The 14,070-nt window shown below is 48.5% G+C and overlaps 5 protein-coding genes across 5 annotated transcripts; 2 read left to right on the forward strand and 3 right to left on the reverse strand.

Moving 5' to 3' along the window:
- Positions 1 to 312: 312 nt before the first annotated feature.
- Positions 313 to 2,759, forward strand: V865_002436 (uncharacterized protein; the record flags this gene model as incomplete). The annotated part of the gene is made up of 15 exons (XM_066226237.1): positions 313 to 339; positions 392 to 442; positions 494 to 579; positions 629 to 661; positions 716 to 800; positions 858 to 915; positions 974 to 1,066; positions 1,124 to 1,333; positions 1,388 to 1,509; positions 1,564 to 1,784; positions 1,832 to 1,925; positions 1,976 to 2,164; positions 2,232 to 2,373; positions 2,424 to 2,522; positions 2,587 to 2,759. 15 exons carry the CDS (start codon positions 313 to 315, stop codon positions 2,757 to 2,759), a joined length of 1,683 nt encoding a protein of 560 aa, XP_066082334.1.
- A 491-nt stretch (positions 2,760 to 3,250) lies between these two features.
- V865_002437 (uncharacterized protein) lies at positions 3,251 to 5,094 on the reverse strand (the record flags this gene model as incomplete). The annotated part of the gene is made up of 6 exons (XM_066226238.1): positions 3,251 to 3,565; positions 3,628 to 4,145; positions 4,204 to 4,417; positions 4,470 to 4,622; positions 4,676 to 4,841; positions 4,892 to 5,094. The coding sequence occupies 6 exons, from the start codon at positions 5,092 to 5,094 to the stop codon at positions 3,251 to 3,253; spliced, it is 1,569 nt and encodes a 522-aa protein (XP_066082335.1).
- Positions 5,095 to 5,861: 767 nt separating this feature from the next.
- Positions 5,862 to 7,485, forward strand: V865_002438 (uncharacterized protein; the record flags this gene model as incomplete). The annotated part of the gene is made up of 8 exons (XM_066226239.1): positions 5,862 to 6,063; positions 6,107 to 6,189; positions 6,236 to 6,500; positions 6,554 to 6,580; positions 6,639 to 6,752; positions 6,881 to 6,936; positions 6,990 to 7,218; positions 7,292 to 7,485. The coding sequence occupies 8 exons, from the start codon at positions 5,862 to 5,864 to the stop codon at positions 7,483 to 7,485; spliced, it is 1,170 nt and encodes a 389-aa protein (XP_066082336.1).
- Positions 7,486 to 7,721: 236 nt separating this feature from the next.
- Positions 7,722 to 11,721, reverse strand: V865_002439 (uncharacterized protein; the record flags this gene model as incomplete). The annotated part of the gene is made up of 6 exons (XM_066226240.1): positions 7,722 to 7,877; positions 7,970 to 8,250; positions 8,300 to 8,498; positions 8,575 to 9,079; positions 9,134 to 9,295; positions 9,347 to 11,721. The coding sequence occupies 6 exons, from the start codon at positions 11,719 to 11,721 to the stop codon at positions 7,722 to 7,724; spliced, it is 3,678 nt and encodes a 1,225-aa protein (XP_066082337.1).
- Positions 11,722 to 12,082: 361 nt separating this feature from the next.
- V865_002440 (uncharacterized protein) lies at positions 12,083 to 13,817 on the reverse strand (the record flags this gene model as incomplete). The annotated part of the gene is made up of 4 exons (XM_066226241.1): positions 12,083 to 12,153; positions 12,220 to 12,979; positions 13,056 to 13,394; positions 13,473 to 13,817. The coding sequence occupies 4 exons, from the start codon at positions 13,815 to 13,817 to the stop codon at positions 12,083 to 12,085; spliced, it is 1,515 nt and encodes a 504-aa protein (XP_066082338.1).
- Positions 13,818 to 14,070: the final 253 nt, after the last annotated feature.

A 14,070-nucleotide genomic window follows, 5' to 3' on the forward strand; every position in this document is an offset into this window, starting at 1 on the left:
GTCAGCAAGACGCAAGGCTGTAGATTTGGTCTTACACACTGCGGAAACAGAATATCTTTGTAATTTGCACAAGTAAAACGGCTTTCCGAGTGGCGATTGCGCCATTTGTTGTTATCACGCCATCTGATCCGGGATCGAGGTGGAGGAGATAACCGCGTTTGGCTCACTGTTTTCTAGTCTGCCCATACCAAACCATGAAGTATGCTACCAACGATATAGATAGAATGGAATGCGTGCACATCAACATCATCCCCAGCTGTCGCCAAAACTCGACGTACTGTCTGTAACATAGATCACTTCCTCATTGACGACATGTCTAAACAACCGAACTTTCTCGTTGTAAGTGCACTGGAATGTAACCAGTAACCTAGCTCACATCACTTTGCTCCAGATTCTTGCCGACGACCTGGGATTCAGTGATATTGGAGCATTTGGCTCGGAGGTGAGCTATAACGTTCAATGTCGCTCTCTTCTCTACTGACGGGTGAAGCAGATATCTACCCCCAATCTGGACAAGTTGGCGAAGAATGGCCTTCGCCAAACAGGTTTCCACACTGCTTCAGCATGCTCGCCCACCCGGTGAGTTCTAGGAATCTCGAAATGTCATGTGCTGACCACTTTGTTGAAGGTCGATGCTTATGAGCGGAACCGATAACCATCTGTGAGTTCGCTCGGGTGTATAGTGCGAAGAAGTGGCCATTGACTCCTTTTGAAGGGCTGGCTTGGGTCAGATGGCTGAAACAATAGCACGAGATCCATTCTACCAAGGGCACAAGGGTTACGAGGGAATGTTGAACGATGTGAGCGTATTTGATTTGAAGGCCTTCGAATACAGATGATCTTATGCCTAAGTACAGCGTGTTGCAGCTTTACCCGAAATTCTCTCCGATGCTGGCTATGAAACCATCATGTCCGGTGAGTGGAAGGAAATGCCTACCACGTCTGTCTATGAGACTTATCTTTCACACATTAGGCAAATGGCACCTCGGTCTTCCGAAGCACGCACAACCTCACGCTCGAGGGTTCCAAAAAGTGTTCGGGCTTCTGCCAGGTGCTGGTAATCATTGTAAGTTGACTACATCCGGCATCAGATGCACTCTCGTTGAAACCTCTGGCGTTGTAGATCTATATGAACCATTCCTCGACGACAACACTCCGGCAATGAAATTTCTTCCCCCTTTATACGTCGATGGGCCCGAACAGATCTCGCACAAAGATATCCCTGGGCCGTTTTATTCCTCGACCTACTTCACTGACCGAATGTTGGGTTTCCTGAAGGAACGAAACACGGAGAAACCCTTCTTCGCCTATTTGCCTTACACAGCCCCGCATTGTGAGTTAGTTTCAAACCCTACGCGGAGATTACATTGACTCTTCGCGAATGTAGGGCCACTACAGGCTCCTGACGAGGAGATAGCCAAATACAAAGGTCGATATGATGCAGGGCCAGAAGCGTTGCGTTTAGAAAGACTGGAACGATTAAAACAGCTCGGTCTGATCTCGAAAGATGTTGGTTCACACGGATCCTTTGTTGCTTTTTTGTGCTCACCACGCGTGACTTAGGTGTCACCTCATCCGATTATGAGCCCATATGGTTACAAGTCCTGGGACGAGCTTTCGCCTGAAGAACGTGCCATCAGTGCGAAAAAGATGGAAGTGTATGCCGCCATGGTGACCGTGATGGATAAGGAGATTGGGCGAGTCATCCAGCTGCTCGAAGACCGTGGCGAATTAGAAAACACTTTTGTATTTTTCTCAAGCGATAATGGGGCGGAAGGTGCTTTGTAAGTGGGAGTTTGGCAAGGATCTATCCGCTGACAAGGGGTCATAGGCTTGAGGCTATCCCGGTTATGGGTGATCAGATTAAAAAGACTGTCGAGAAATTCTTCGACAACAGTATCGAGAACATTGGCAGAGGAAACTCGGTAAGTCGATCTTGACGTCATCCTCCATTAGCTAAACCACTGCTTCTTAGTGGACGTACCTTGGTCCTCATTGGGGTCAAGCAGCAACGGCGCCGTCGAAGATGTACAAGGCATGGGCCACAGAGGGTGGTATACGATGTCCAAGCATCATACACTATCCGAAACTAGGTGGTTTATTGAAGCAAGATAACGGTGTCACACATGAGTTCACCACGATAATGGATATTCTGCCCACAGTTGTGAGTGGATCTCACCTAGGGATGTATCCTATTCTAATCTTCACATTCATCCCTTATTTTGCAATAGCTCGACTTGGCAGGGGTACAGCATCCGGGAGATGAATTCCGAGGTCGAAAGGTACACAGACCAAGAGGAAAATCATGGGCACCGTGGTTGTCAGGTCAGAGAAAGGAGGTTCATGATGAGAATGCAATTCATGGTTGGGAATGTGAGTGATGCCCTCCCAGGAAGACATATCGCTGATCTGCATCTTCTCAGTGTTCGGTCAAGCCGCCATAAGACAGGGCAGATGGAAGGCCGTGTGGTTGCCGCCTCCTACAGGCAAGGATCAGTGGCTGTTATTCGATCTTGATCAAGGTGAGCTTTGTTAGCATCAATCAAGCCTAGTGCCGCGTTGCCTGACCTTGTGTCGCACTGTCAGATCCCGGGGAGACGAAAGACTTAGCAGAGGCGCATCCCCAAAAATTACAACAGTTAGTTGCATTCTGGCATGAGTACGAAGCAGAGACAGGAACGATTGTGAATATGGCTGATCCCGGCGTGGGAGGTTTTGGGAGAAGTACCGGAATAAATTGGGACGATTGGGGACATTAAATACTCTTCCGCTATTAGTAGACATGTAAGGAGTCGAGCTCCCCCTGCGACGCCAAGATTTCTCTTCATTTCAGGGCTGAGCGAGGAGTGTCGGGGGGGATCTTGATTGTAGAAGTTAAGCCTTTGCGGGTCGTGAATGTTGAGAGTGCCATTTCATGGCATCGCAATAAGTCCAAGGATTGCGCACCTGTATATGTCGCATTCCGCAATGAGAGAGCTGCTCCATGACCTCGTATGGGCTACTTGTTGTTGCGCACCCAATGGTTCACAACGTCTTTGCCGATAGAAACAATACATTCGAGCTATATCTTCCAATGGCAGACTATTCTTACATTGCCCACAAGAAACCCAACTACATGCAAAACTCACTACCGCAAGGGACATGGCCTTTCCCGGGTCCATCTCCCAATATCGACTGTCAAATTTCCCATCGTGATATTCTGCCACATAAGCCACAATGATGACTACAAACGGATACGATTATTATACATCTAGATCGAGTACTTGTAGTCTGGGTTCTGCAGATCTGTCAGATCTTCGAATGCATGCAGGTTGGCTTGTACCTGCTCGCCATCACGCAAGTCTCGAGCCGCTTGTTTTGTAGCATTTCGTCGAACAAGCATGATACGGGTAGCCAGTGCGAGGACGATATAGGTAGCGTAGAGGCCCAGATGAATGTAGAGAGACGGGATGTATCTCGGAGCCCAGGTATTCCAGAAGAGCTGGGGGGATACAGCATTTCCAGCGCCCCAAGCCATGAAGGTGGTAGCGTAGGCGATAGATTTTTTGGTCTGACCAGCGATGTTCTAGGACCCCTTGATCAGCTGAATTCATCAATGGATACTCAAATAGGCAATGCTTGACTCACTCGACTGAGGACGACCGAAGTGGCGGTGTTACAAGCACCAAAGAATTGAAGCAAGAGGAAAGCTATCATAAGCCCAACTCGAGTCTTGTCGCTGGGTGCAACGCAGACGATAACTATGGTACCGATCATGTTCAACAACGTAAAGCCGATCATGGTGAAGAAAGTCTGTTCGTACTTTTGTTGAAGATACGCCATCAAGAAGTAGGCGGATACACCGACCGCCGAGACGGGGATCTTGAGCAGCTGACTGGTAGCAACATCGAATCCAAATGCTTTGTTGATAAGTAGTGCGCTGAACTTGCCAACACCGCCGATGACAAGGGTTTGACAAAACGTCAAGGCGAACAGAGCATACACCTGAGGATCTTTCGCGGTCTCCCAAGCCTGGTCCGATTTCCAAATCTTCTGCTTGATACCTTGGTTGTTGGATCTGACCCGTTCGACAAACTTGGTCTTGAGCTCTTCATTAGCCCATCGCGCTCTTGTAGGACTGTCGGGGAGGAAGAAGAACACGGCGACTGCATAAAGTCAGCACAAAGGGCAAAGAAAGAAAGTAGAAAGTCTCAGGATACTCACTAGTTGAGACGGCGGAGATGCATGCAGCGGTCAAAAGAAGATACTGCCAACTCTTCAGACCGCCAGCATTGTCGTGACGAACATGATAGAACCCATATCCCATCACCGATTGAAGACAAGTTGAAAGCGAAGTGAACGAGTGCCAGACAGCTGAGATCACCGCTTGCTCCGAGCTTAGATACCACTGCACCATGATCGTGACCAAGCAGGGGTTCTGAGTCGAGATATTAGCAAGTTGGATGCGACCTCCTGATTTGTGCACTTACGAACGACGCTTCGAAGAATCCTAGAATAGCACGATTCGCTAGAATCTGAGGCACGTCGAGGGTGAAGGTCAACCAGAATGCGAGGCCCGTCCATACAAGCATCGACGCTGCGAGAACTTTGGCAACGGGGAATCGACGAATAAGTTGGGACGCCTAGATCCATTCTCAGCATCATTACACTGCCTGCGACGATGATGACTATTTACCACAGGATTACCGGCCACGAGACCGATCCATAATACCGTACTGCTGAGAGCGTAATCTTGACCGGAAGCGTTGACATCTTCGAGCCAACCCATGATACTAATGGGACTGGTTGCACCCTTGTCCATAGCCTGGGCGAAGTAAGCAAGACAAAGAAGTGGTAAGATCCTTCGGAAAAGATATCAGCGATACAGCCCGAGATGGGGCGATGCACCCACCTCCGATCAATCATCCTTTTGAGTCTTTTGTTCTCTCGCTCATCGATTATGATGGTGTGGTCCAGGTAAGGAGCTGCTTCGGAGTCGTTGACATTGTCAATGGTCACATGTTTGAGATCTTCGATTTGTTCATCTTGCCCTTTCGAGTCAATCCAGGTAGCTGGATCCTCGGTCAATCTGTGTTCGACGTTTGGTTGCGACATACTAAGGCGCTCTGATGATATATGGTGATCGGTCTATCTTGTCTTGGACGATCGGGACTTACCAGTAGCCCACAGCTGTCCTTTTATATCATTGTGAGCATCCTTTGGGGCACTAGTGGGACACCCAGTTCTCCACTCATCACACCCACTGCTGATAGCGGTCCGACGTGGGTCTGTTGCGGCCCGCGATGGATAGGAAGATCTACATTGACTGTCAAGTGATCATGAACATGCAGAAAGGGTGCATGCCAAGACATTGTTCATGTAATGTTGGAAGGTTGAAGTTGATCGGTAACGGAGGCGTGATGCGCGAAAAGGTGATTTCAACGGGGGCGTCGTTAGCGTGGTCTGCCGTAATCTGCCAAGAACAATATCCATCTGGATAGCTGGATATCTGGTGGATCAAATGGATCTTGATGGATCTCCAGTTTATTTATATCTCCTATCTGCTATCTTGAGTGTAAAGACTATCCATGATTTCAACAGCTCTACGGTGAACAGCATCCACTGGTTGATGCCAAGATAACCTCAGACATCCACCACACTCATCTATTCAGGTGGGCTCTATCCACGTCGTGGGCATGTGGACTCAGCGCTGTTATCTCTGTCTCCCATTCGATCCACTTGCAGCAACCCTACCCACTTGAGCAAGGATTTCGCTCTTGATTGCGTTTATAATCACGTCACGACAGGCAAGATTCAACATGAAGAAGTGTTCGCTGGAACACCACAAACACACGCGCAACTGGTCTAGCGACTAGTTAACCATGGTGCTCCAGATCACTGAAGACAATCGACAAACCGCTACAGCTCTTTTCACGGCTGATGGTTTTGATGAGCTCGTTCCTCCACCTGCATTCGATTACCGAACCTATGAGCTGAACCCAGATGAAGCGGAGGACAAGCTGGCACTGCTGATAAAAGGGATGACAGAAGTTGCAGATAAAACGGGACGTTTTGTATATCAACGTGAGTGCGCTGTTGTGGGCCGGACTATGCTGATCATTGCCAGTCCCGGATGGTCGAATCATCGACACATGTACGTATCACAGATGGGAATGGCCACAGGCGATAGGAATGAATGGTCTCTTCGATGTGAGTTTTACTCTATCGCTCGTATCATCAACTGATGATGTTTCAGTATTATCAACTCAGATCGTCGCAAAACCCCTCAGATCCCTCCGCACAGCATACTCTAGCCCTGATGAAAGAATGGTATCATCAGCGGGTCGAAGAGGGCATCCCCGCCAAGAACATCAACTCCATGGCAGTGATGTACAGTGTAGCTTGCTTGCTCGATCTAGATCAGCAAAGAGGGAAAGGGTCCTTGCTTGATGAGGAATGGAGAGAACGATTCGAAGGTTGGGTTGATGAGTGGGCCGAGTGGATTATGAATGAGCTTCCTCGTGAGTCAGTCGCATCTTCTTCAATGATATGCATGACTGACCATGGATCACAGGGACACCACAAGGCGGATTTCAGCATGGTAAGTCGGACTTGTGCGTTTTCGTGATGCACATTAGCTCACTGAACACCATCCCTAGTGACCTTCCGACTAGCCAATGAAGGTCAATTATGGGACGACACTCTCATGATGACAGTCATACCTCTGACCAAGATAGGACTCCTTCTGAACCGACCCCACTACATAGAAGAAGGTGAGTGAGAATGGAGAGAGAGTCCATTGCTGATTTTGCAGCCAAATTCCAATTTCTTCTTCATACTCAATACTTGATGGACGAGGTATCTGGCTTCTGGTATCATGCTTGGAGGTTCGACAACGAAGCGGGAACAAGCGGAACTCATTCATCTGATGCACCTTGGGCAAGAGGGAACTGCTGGGTGAGTGTTCGTACTCGGTCCATTTGACGAAATGCTGATGACGTACAATCAAGATCACCCTGGCAATACCCATGTTCCTCGAGCTCACAGGTCTATCGCCATCTGATCCAGTCCATAGAATGCTAGTGTCCACCTTACGCCGTCAGGTAGATGCCCTACTCCCACTTCGAGATGCTGCAAGTGGCCTATGGCACACCTTGCTGGATGACCCGACAAGTTATGTTGAGACAAGCGGCTCCTCTGGGTTCGTAGGAGGGATCCTCATGGCAATTAGACTAGTGAGTGAAAATGACCCCCTGAACTCGGCTAACTGAGCAGGATCTTCTTGAACGGGAACCATACCTTGATCTGGCAGTATCCGGTTTAAAAGCTTGCCTCGCTCAAGTCACTCCCACAGGTCAAGTAGGCAACGTATCAAAGGGCACTCCTGCCGGGAAAGATCGGAAATTCTACAAGGGAATACCAAGGATGGGGATGGTATATGGAAACAGTTTACTCATTGTAGCGCTGGTTCAATGGATGAGACTGACCAAGGGAGAGAGCAAGTGAGGTTTATTGGGAGGGGTAGGACAGAAGGGGGCGCATCCCTCCGAACCGAAATCTGTTACAACATGAATACATATATGCATGATGGTGATGTCTATACAGTCAATTCTCGTAAAGTGTTGTATGCGATACAGGAATGATACACAAGTTTACCAATCTTTTCTCAGGCCTAAGTGGGAGGTGGGAAAGCAAAATCAGCACACAAATTACAGAAGATGAAGTCTGGCCGCCTCACTAAATCACAGACGAGCTTTAGTCTTACCTGATTGTAAAGCTTTATTCGCACCCGGGCTGACACCCAATCCTTCACCTGTGCCATTAGAATTCAGAGAGGCAGACGACGGGGATGTATGTAGAGCTCGAAGCCTTGACTGCCGCCCAGCCATAGGTTCGAGCTAGATTGAAAGAACAAGCGTTAATGGAACTATCTACGATATATGCCTTCCCAACTCCGGATGAACACAGTCTGTTGGGAGACTTGACTCACTCTCTTCTTGATCTCCTTCAATACCTTCGTGTTCGGTCTCCAATGCAGAATCCCCTCTTTCAAATCCCGCAATTCGCCAGGGAAAATATCCTTGACTTCCGGTGAGTCCACAAGAGCTCTCATTATCCAAGGCAATTCAAAATCGTTCTTCGCGTCCCTTGCAGAGAAGGGTTCTATCTCGAGTGGTGGTACAGGTTGACGAGCTGGTCCAGCATGGAAGAGATATTGCACGGCGAGAGAGTAGGAGGACAATTCTTCATATGGTGTTGAATGACCCACGCCTGAGGATGTGGTCAGGAAATGCCTTCGTCTTAAACTTGTTAGACTCACCTGTAAGACTACCCGCCGTAGCCTCACTCAAATGTTCCACCAGCCTCTGATCATCTATACCGGCATTCCTGAGCATGAAGGCAAAACATAGAAGGTTGGTCATGAAGTCGGACTGGGTGTAAGAAGCACCATCGACATAGAGGGCCCGCAGAAGAAGAGGATGGGTAGCAGTGCTAAAGGATGCACCATAGATGGGCACCTGTGTACAGGTCAGCTTATCCGCATGATGGTATGATTAGAGACTCTGCCAAAATCAGATATCAAATGGGACTTACCACTTGATCATTCAGCGAGGCTAAAAGTACGACTCTCACTTCGTTCTCCAGCACCATTGACAAAGCTTTCTGATAAGCTACACTAACGGCCGAAGAGGAGTCTTGAAATTCGAACAGTTCTCTCGCAGCTGCGTTCTCGAACCATTGAAGGTAAGGCTGGATAACAGTTGAAGTGCTGATCGAATACAATGGACCGAGGTGAACACCGCACATAGCCAACATCGCTACTTTCTGATGTCCTCCATCCGACCCCTGTATATGCGAATGAGACCGTCTACCTCTTCTCGGTTCGTCAGGAGGTACTACACCGATTGGGCCGAATGCCCATTCGCATCTTGACACGGCCTCGCCATTGAGAGGAGTGCGAATATGGCCTTGAGCAATCATACGAGAGATGAGATGGGTGGTGACGATACAACCTTGGGAATGAGCGGCAAAGAAGATTGCATCTGCTCGACGAACTTCATTGATCCAAGCAGGATTGCTGAGATACGCTTTGTATAGCCTGAGGTACGTCAGCTTAGTCAATCCCATGTCTGCTCACCTATCAACTCTCGACTCGATCGTTCCTTCTCCTTCTAACGGCATCAAAGTCAATCTAATATCATCTACACCTTTCTCTTCGAAGAACTGTTGAACAGCTTGTCCCATCATGTTAGCGAACTTGACAGAAGTACCAGTGGGTTCGCCGATAACACTGTTGAGCATCTTGGGGGGGAACCTGCAGTCTGGCTTCAGCGCATGGAACGTTCAACAAGATGAGTACACTCACCACCCATGAACACCCACCACGACAACCCTTTTCACATCCCTCCAACCATCATCCGGAGTTCCACTACCTAGCCCAATTCTTCTTGGAAGATCCGAACCCACATTTCTACCTTCCTTCCTTCCCCTCGGCTCCGTCTCGTTCTCCAGTATGGTGAGAGGTGTGACTTTGTGTTTTCCTTCTCCAGACCCATATACATAGCTACCGACTGCACCAAGCGCTTTCCAGGCAAGACCAGTGGTCGCTGCGGTGAGACCTGAGGCGGTTTCTGACAGTTCTTGAGGTTGAGCTGCAGGTAAAAAACAACGAGGTGGTCGATCGAAGGTGTCTGCAAATGTAGGAATGACGAGATTGGGCTGAACGGAGTGAGCTTGTGGTGGTGGAGGGAGGGACGAGCCATTGTTTCCAGGTCGAGAGCCTTCCATCGAAGATCTGGCTTTGGGGGAGCCTGACACTGGAGTGTGACTGCCGTTAGACACTAAAGAGGCGTTTGATAATCGTTTCTTCTTTACATCCAAATTCTGAGACGGTTTCGGTGTGACACTCTTGACCGATTCCGCAGCGATCTTGACATCTTTTCCCTTGAGTCCTTGAGGTGGTACTAGCGATGGAGCAGGAATAGGCGAAGAAGGGAAATCAGGATCGGATGAAAAGTCCATAACTTCCTCATTTGTAGCTTTATTATCAGTTTCATCTGTATCGACTGAACTTCCGGCTACCTTCTTCTGACTGGTTCTGAAAGCGAGGTAATTCAACCAGCCGGTCGTCGATGGTCTTCTGTCAGGATTTCTGGCAGGTGAATTAGCCGCAGATGGTGTCTGAGTGGGGTCATTTTCTGGTTCGGGTTGAGGTATGGGCGTTGCTTCGCGTACATTCACCTCCGGAGGAGGTGCAGAATGGACCGGTCTTTGATCCTCTGTTGGTGAGGATGGTTCGACCGCATGACTATGAGTTGAGTGTCTGGATGAGATAGACTGTTGACGTGGCGGTGGTACGACGAACGAATATAGATAAGAAGACCAGGGTTTGGGATGGGCAGCAGGTTCAGCTGAGGAGTTCCCACTTGCCGTGGGCTCTTGAGCAATTGAGGGATCAACCTCTTGTTGATCCGGCTTATCAGAAGGTGCACTTGCGATAGATGTATCCATTGGACCACTTCCGCTGTCCAGCAAAGGTGCCCCATCTTTCCCATCACCGGTTGTTGTGCCAGCAAGATCCTCTGTTTGCTCCGTTGTAGCCTTAACCTCTTTAACACCAGTCCCCCATCCCAAGTATCCTTTCCACCCTTGACTAGCCGGAGGAGCTGAAGTAGAAGTAGTGGAACAAGGATTTTGGTTGACTGTCGCGGAAAGTGGAGATGTCTGAGCGGAAGTGGAAGAGGTAGGAGCGGGTGCGGCTGGCGGAACAACTGGATTGGATATTGGCTGAGGGGAAGAGGTAGGAGCATCGTCAGAGGAGGAAATAGGAGCGCCAGGTATGTTCATTGTTTGGGACGAAGTTTCTACGGTTATTGGAGCATGGTCAGATGGTTGAGATGATTCTTTGAGCGGAGTAGGGTGGACTGATGTCGAACGTCCCCACCAACCCCGAGATTTGGTAACAGGAGGCGGTAACTCTTCATCGGGTTTGATATTTGTGAAATGAGGGGGAGCACCTGTCAAAGAGTCGGAAATGGTTTGTGTCGGCGATTTGATGGGGAGAGGAGGTGGTGGTGGTAATGATGTTGGGAGCACAGGATCAGATCGAGGAGGGATGGTGGATGGTTGAGGTGTAGTCAAAGTGCCTTTATCAACGTTGTCCTCTTCCGTCACCACATCATCAACCACCTCCTTCGCTTTACCTTTACCTTTGCTCATCGACGGTGACCTTGGGAATGATGGTGTAGGCGAGTTCCATCTGAGCCATGAGGAAGATGCTTTGGGATTGAGTGACCTTTTGGGGGGTGATGGTGAAGGTTGTTTGGGAGGTGATGATGAGATGGGATCCGCTGAGGTAGGTGTCGGCTTTGTTGATGAGGATGGGCCAGCTACAGGCTGCGATTCATCCTCTTCTATGACGCTTGCATGGCTGGGACTAGGACTTCTCAGTCCAGATACCGTCCTCACTGTTCTTATTGTAGCTGAAGATGATCTCCTGCTTCTCAACCCCATCTGTTTCCCACCCAGATCCCCGTCAAGCTGTCTAGACAACTGATCTTCACTCCTCAGAGCATCTGACCTCGCCGAGTCACCTTGAGCGAACACGAATGATAGCTGAGTGTTGGATGCTCTTTGTGTGATGGATGGTATACGTAGGGATGCAGGGATTGGGAGTGGCAAGGTGTGATGAGGACGTGAATTGACGGATGATTTTCGTGAAGTGGTTCGTGAATTTGACATTATGGGGGGTTGCAATTATATTACAACATGTTATGAGAGTACAAGAGGGCTTATCGTGATGGGTCTGGTAGTGCTCACGATGATGACTTGTACGGGGATGAATGGAAGTATCAAAGATATCAGATGAGGAAGAAGAAAGAAAGAGAGAGCGAGAGAAAACAAGGTTGTAAACTGGGTGAGACAACAAGCGTCATTCTTGCCAATGTCCTCATCCTCATCCTATCATCCATAACATTTAGCATGTATCAACAATGCATGCATGTATCATCATTCTTATGATCATCTACTACTTCGCCAGATACCCCACCACTGCCTCCTGACCAAATAGAATCACCTGCGCAAGTAGACAGTGGAATGAACATCAATCCCCCTTCTTTTGTTCCGCTCTCAGCTTATCTCGTCGTCGAATGACCGTAGGCAAGATGTGAGAATCTGGATAGTGTAAGATCGACATATCAGCTTGCTCTGAATCATCCCATGAGAGATGGATTAACTCACAACTACCAGGATTAACAGGCAACACCCACTCCCTCAGCCAGTCAAACCACCCAATTCCACAATCTAAATCTCTCAACATCTCATCGATATTTGACAAAGAGAATGGTACAATGCTCGTTCCGTTCGCGTGATGGCCGTCCGTCCTCTTCCTCATCCATTGAACCTCTTCTTCTGCTTGAGCTTGTTGTTGATTCTTGCTTGGGACCTCTCTGATCAATCCAGGTAAGTTGTCGAGATGAGCGGCTAACCACAGTGATGAAATTTCAGCGGTAAGAGGACAGAAGATCGATGAGCTGTAACCTATAAAGGCCAGACCTGGTATATCGATTGGTAAGATGTGGTTGTAAAGTACCCAGTCACCCAATTCGTTGAGGATTTTATCTCTGTGATATTGAGGGAGGAAACAAGGGATACCATGGTTCCATCCTGTACCACAAACTAACACATCTGCATCTAGTACTTTACCATTCGACAGCACCACTTTTCTATCACCTAAAGATTCTACTGTTACACCTCTCTCAACTCTCAGCTCATTGTCTTCTACCGCATCGACGAATCCAGGAGTAGCCAATGAGACACTTGACCTAGCAATCGTTTCGAATGGCTTGTTGGGTAATAATCCTAATTTGACGAGTTTGAGCTGAACAATGATGACGAGACTGACCAATCCCAAGATGAACGCTCGGATAGGTCGACCGTATCCATAGTTGAGGAATCGTTGAGATGACCAGGGTCGGATATAAGGAAAGAGAGCTTCTCCCTGTTAACAGAAATCGAAGAGGCGGATATAGATGATCAGCAGTCTAGTGGTTGGTCTGACACCACGCAGTACTCACAAATCTAGTCAAGAGGAGATATGAATAGTGAACCACTCCTCCAACATAAGTGGGTAGCTTCCAGATGACATCTCTTGCGACGATAATGACTGACTTTGACGTTGATGTCGCCCCTACAGCTACATCACAAGCTGATTTACCAAATCCAACGATCACGACATCCTTGTTTTTCAGATCGACCAATCTATGAAGGCCGGAAGTATGCACGATGACACCGCCAGACGAGATGAAGGTGTCGACACCGTTGAACTTTGGGATCTTCGGTTGATTGAACACCCCAGCAGCACAGATGAGGTAGTCGAAGGAGAGTAGCTGACTCTGATGATCATTTGAGCGAACCTGTCAGAAGATACATCACATCAGCTGAGGTCGCATCTTTTTAGGATCAATGCTGGAGATACAGTCGTTGTCACTCACTTCCAGTATCCAGCCATCATCCCTCTTCTCTGCTTTAACCACCCTCGTATTCAACCTCAACCTTCCTTCTTGATCCAACTTGTTCCTCTTGACATACAACTCGAGATAAGCTTGGATTTGTTGACCATCAGGATGTAAAGGGTATTCCTTGGGCATGGGTAGAGTCGAGAAGCAGTAGGTATCTTTGGTATTCTGTGCTCTCAGACCTGGATAGTGGTTCGTTGATGACCATACCCCTCCGACGTCGGGCGACGACTCGAAGATGACGACCGAGTGACCAAAAGATAACATGGTGGTCGCTGTAGCTAAACCAGAGTAGCCTGCTCCGACGATGGCTACGTGCATGGTGGGAGTGTCATGCAGGTGAGTGAGGCAGTATGCATGAGAAAAGAGCAAGAAGATGATAAGAATGATATAAGCCGAAAGCATGTGTGTTGTCTGTTGCTCATCCATCATCATCAGGCCGAATGGCTGTGTCACCATCATCATCACCATTGCCATCACCATCGTCATCACATACATACCCTTGCACAGCACGTCATCGATCGATCGTATCCAGGCAACAAAAAGAATGTGAAAGGATGGTCATGCCACATAC

This window comes from Kwoniella europaea, chromosome 1, assembly GCF_036810445.1.
Source record: "Kwoniella europaea PYCC6329 chromosome 1, complete sequence".
NCBI classification, from domain to species: domain Eukaryota; kingdom Fungi; phylum Basidiomycota; class Tremellomycetes; order Tremellales; family Cryptococcaceae; genus Kwoniella; species Kwoniella europaea.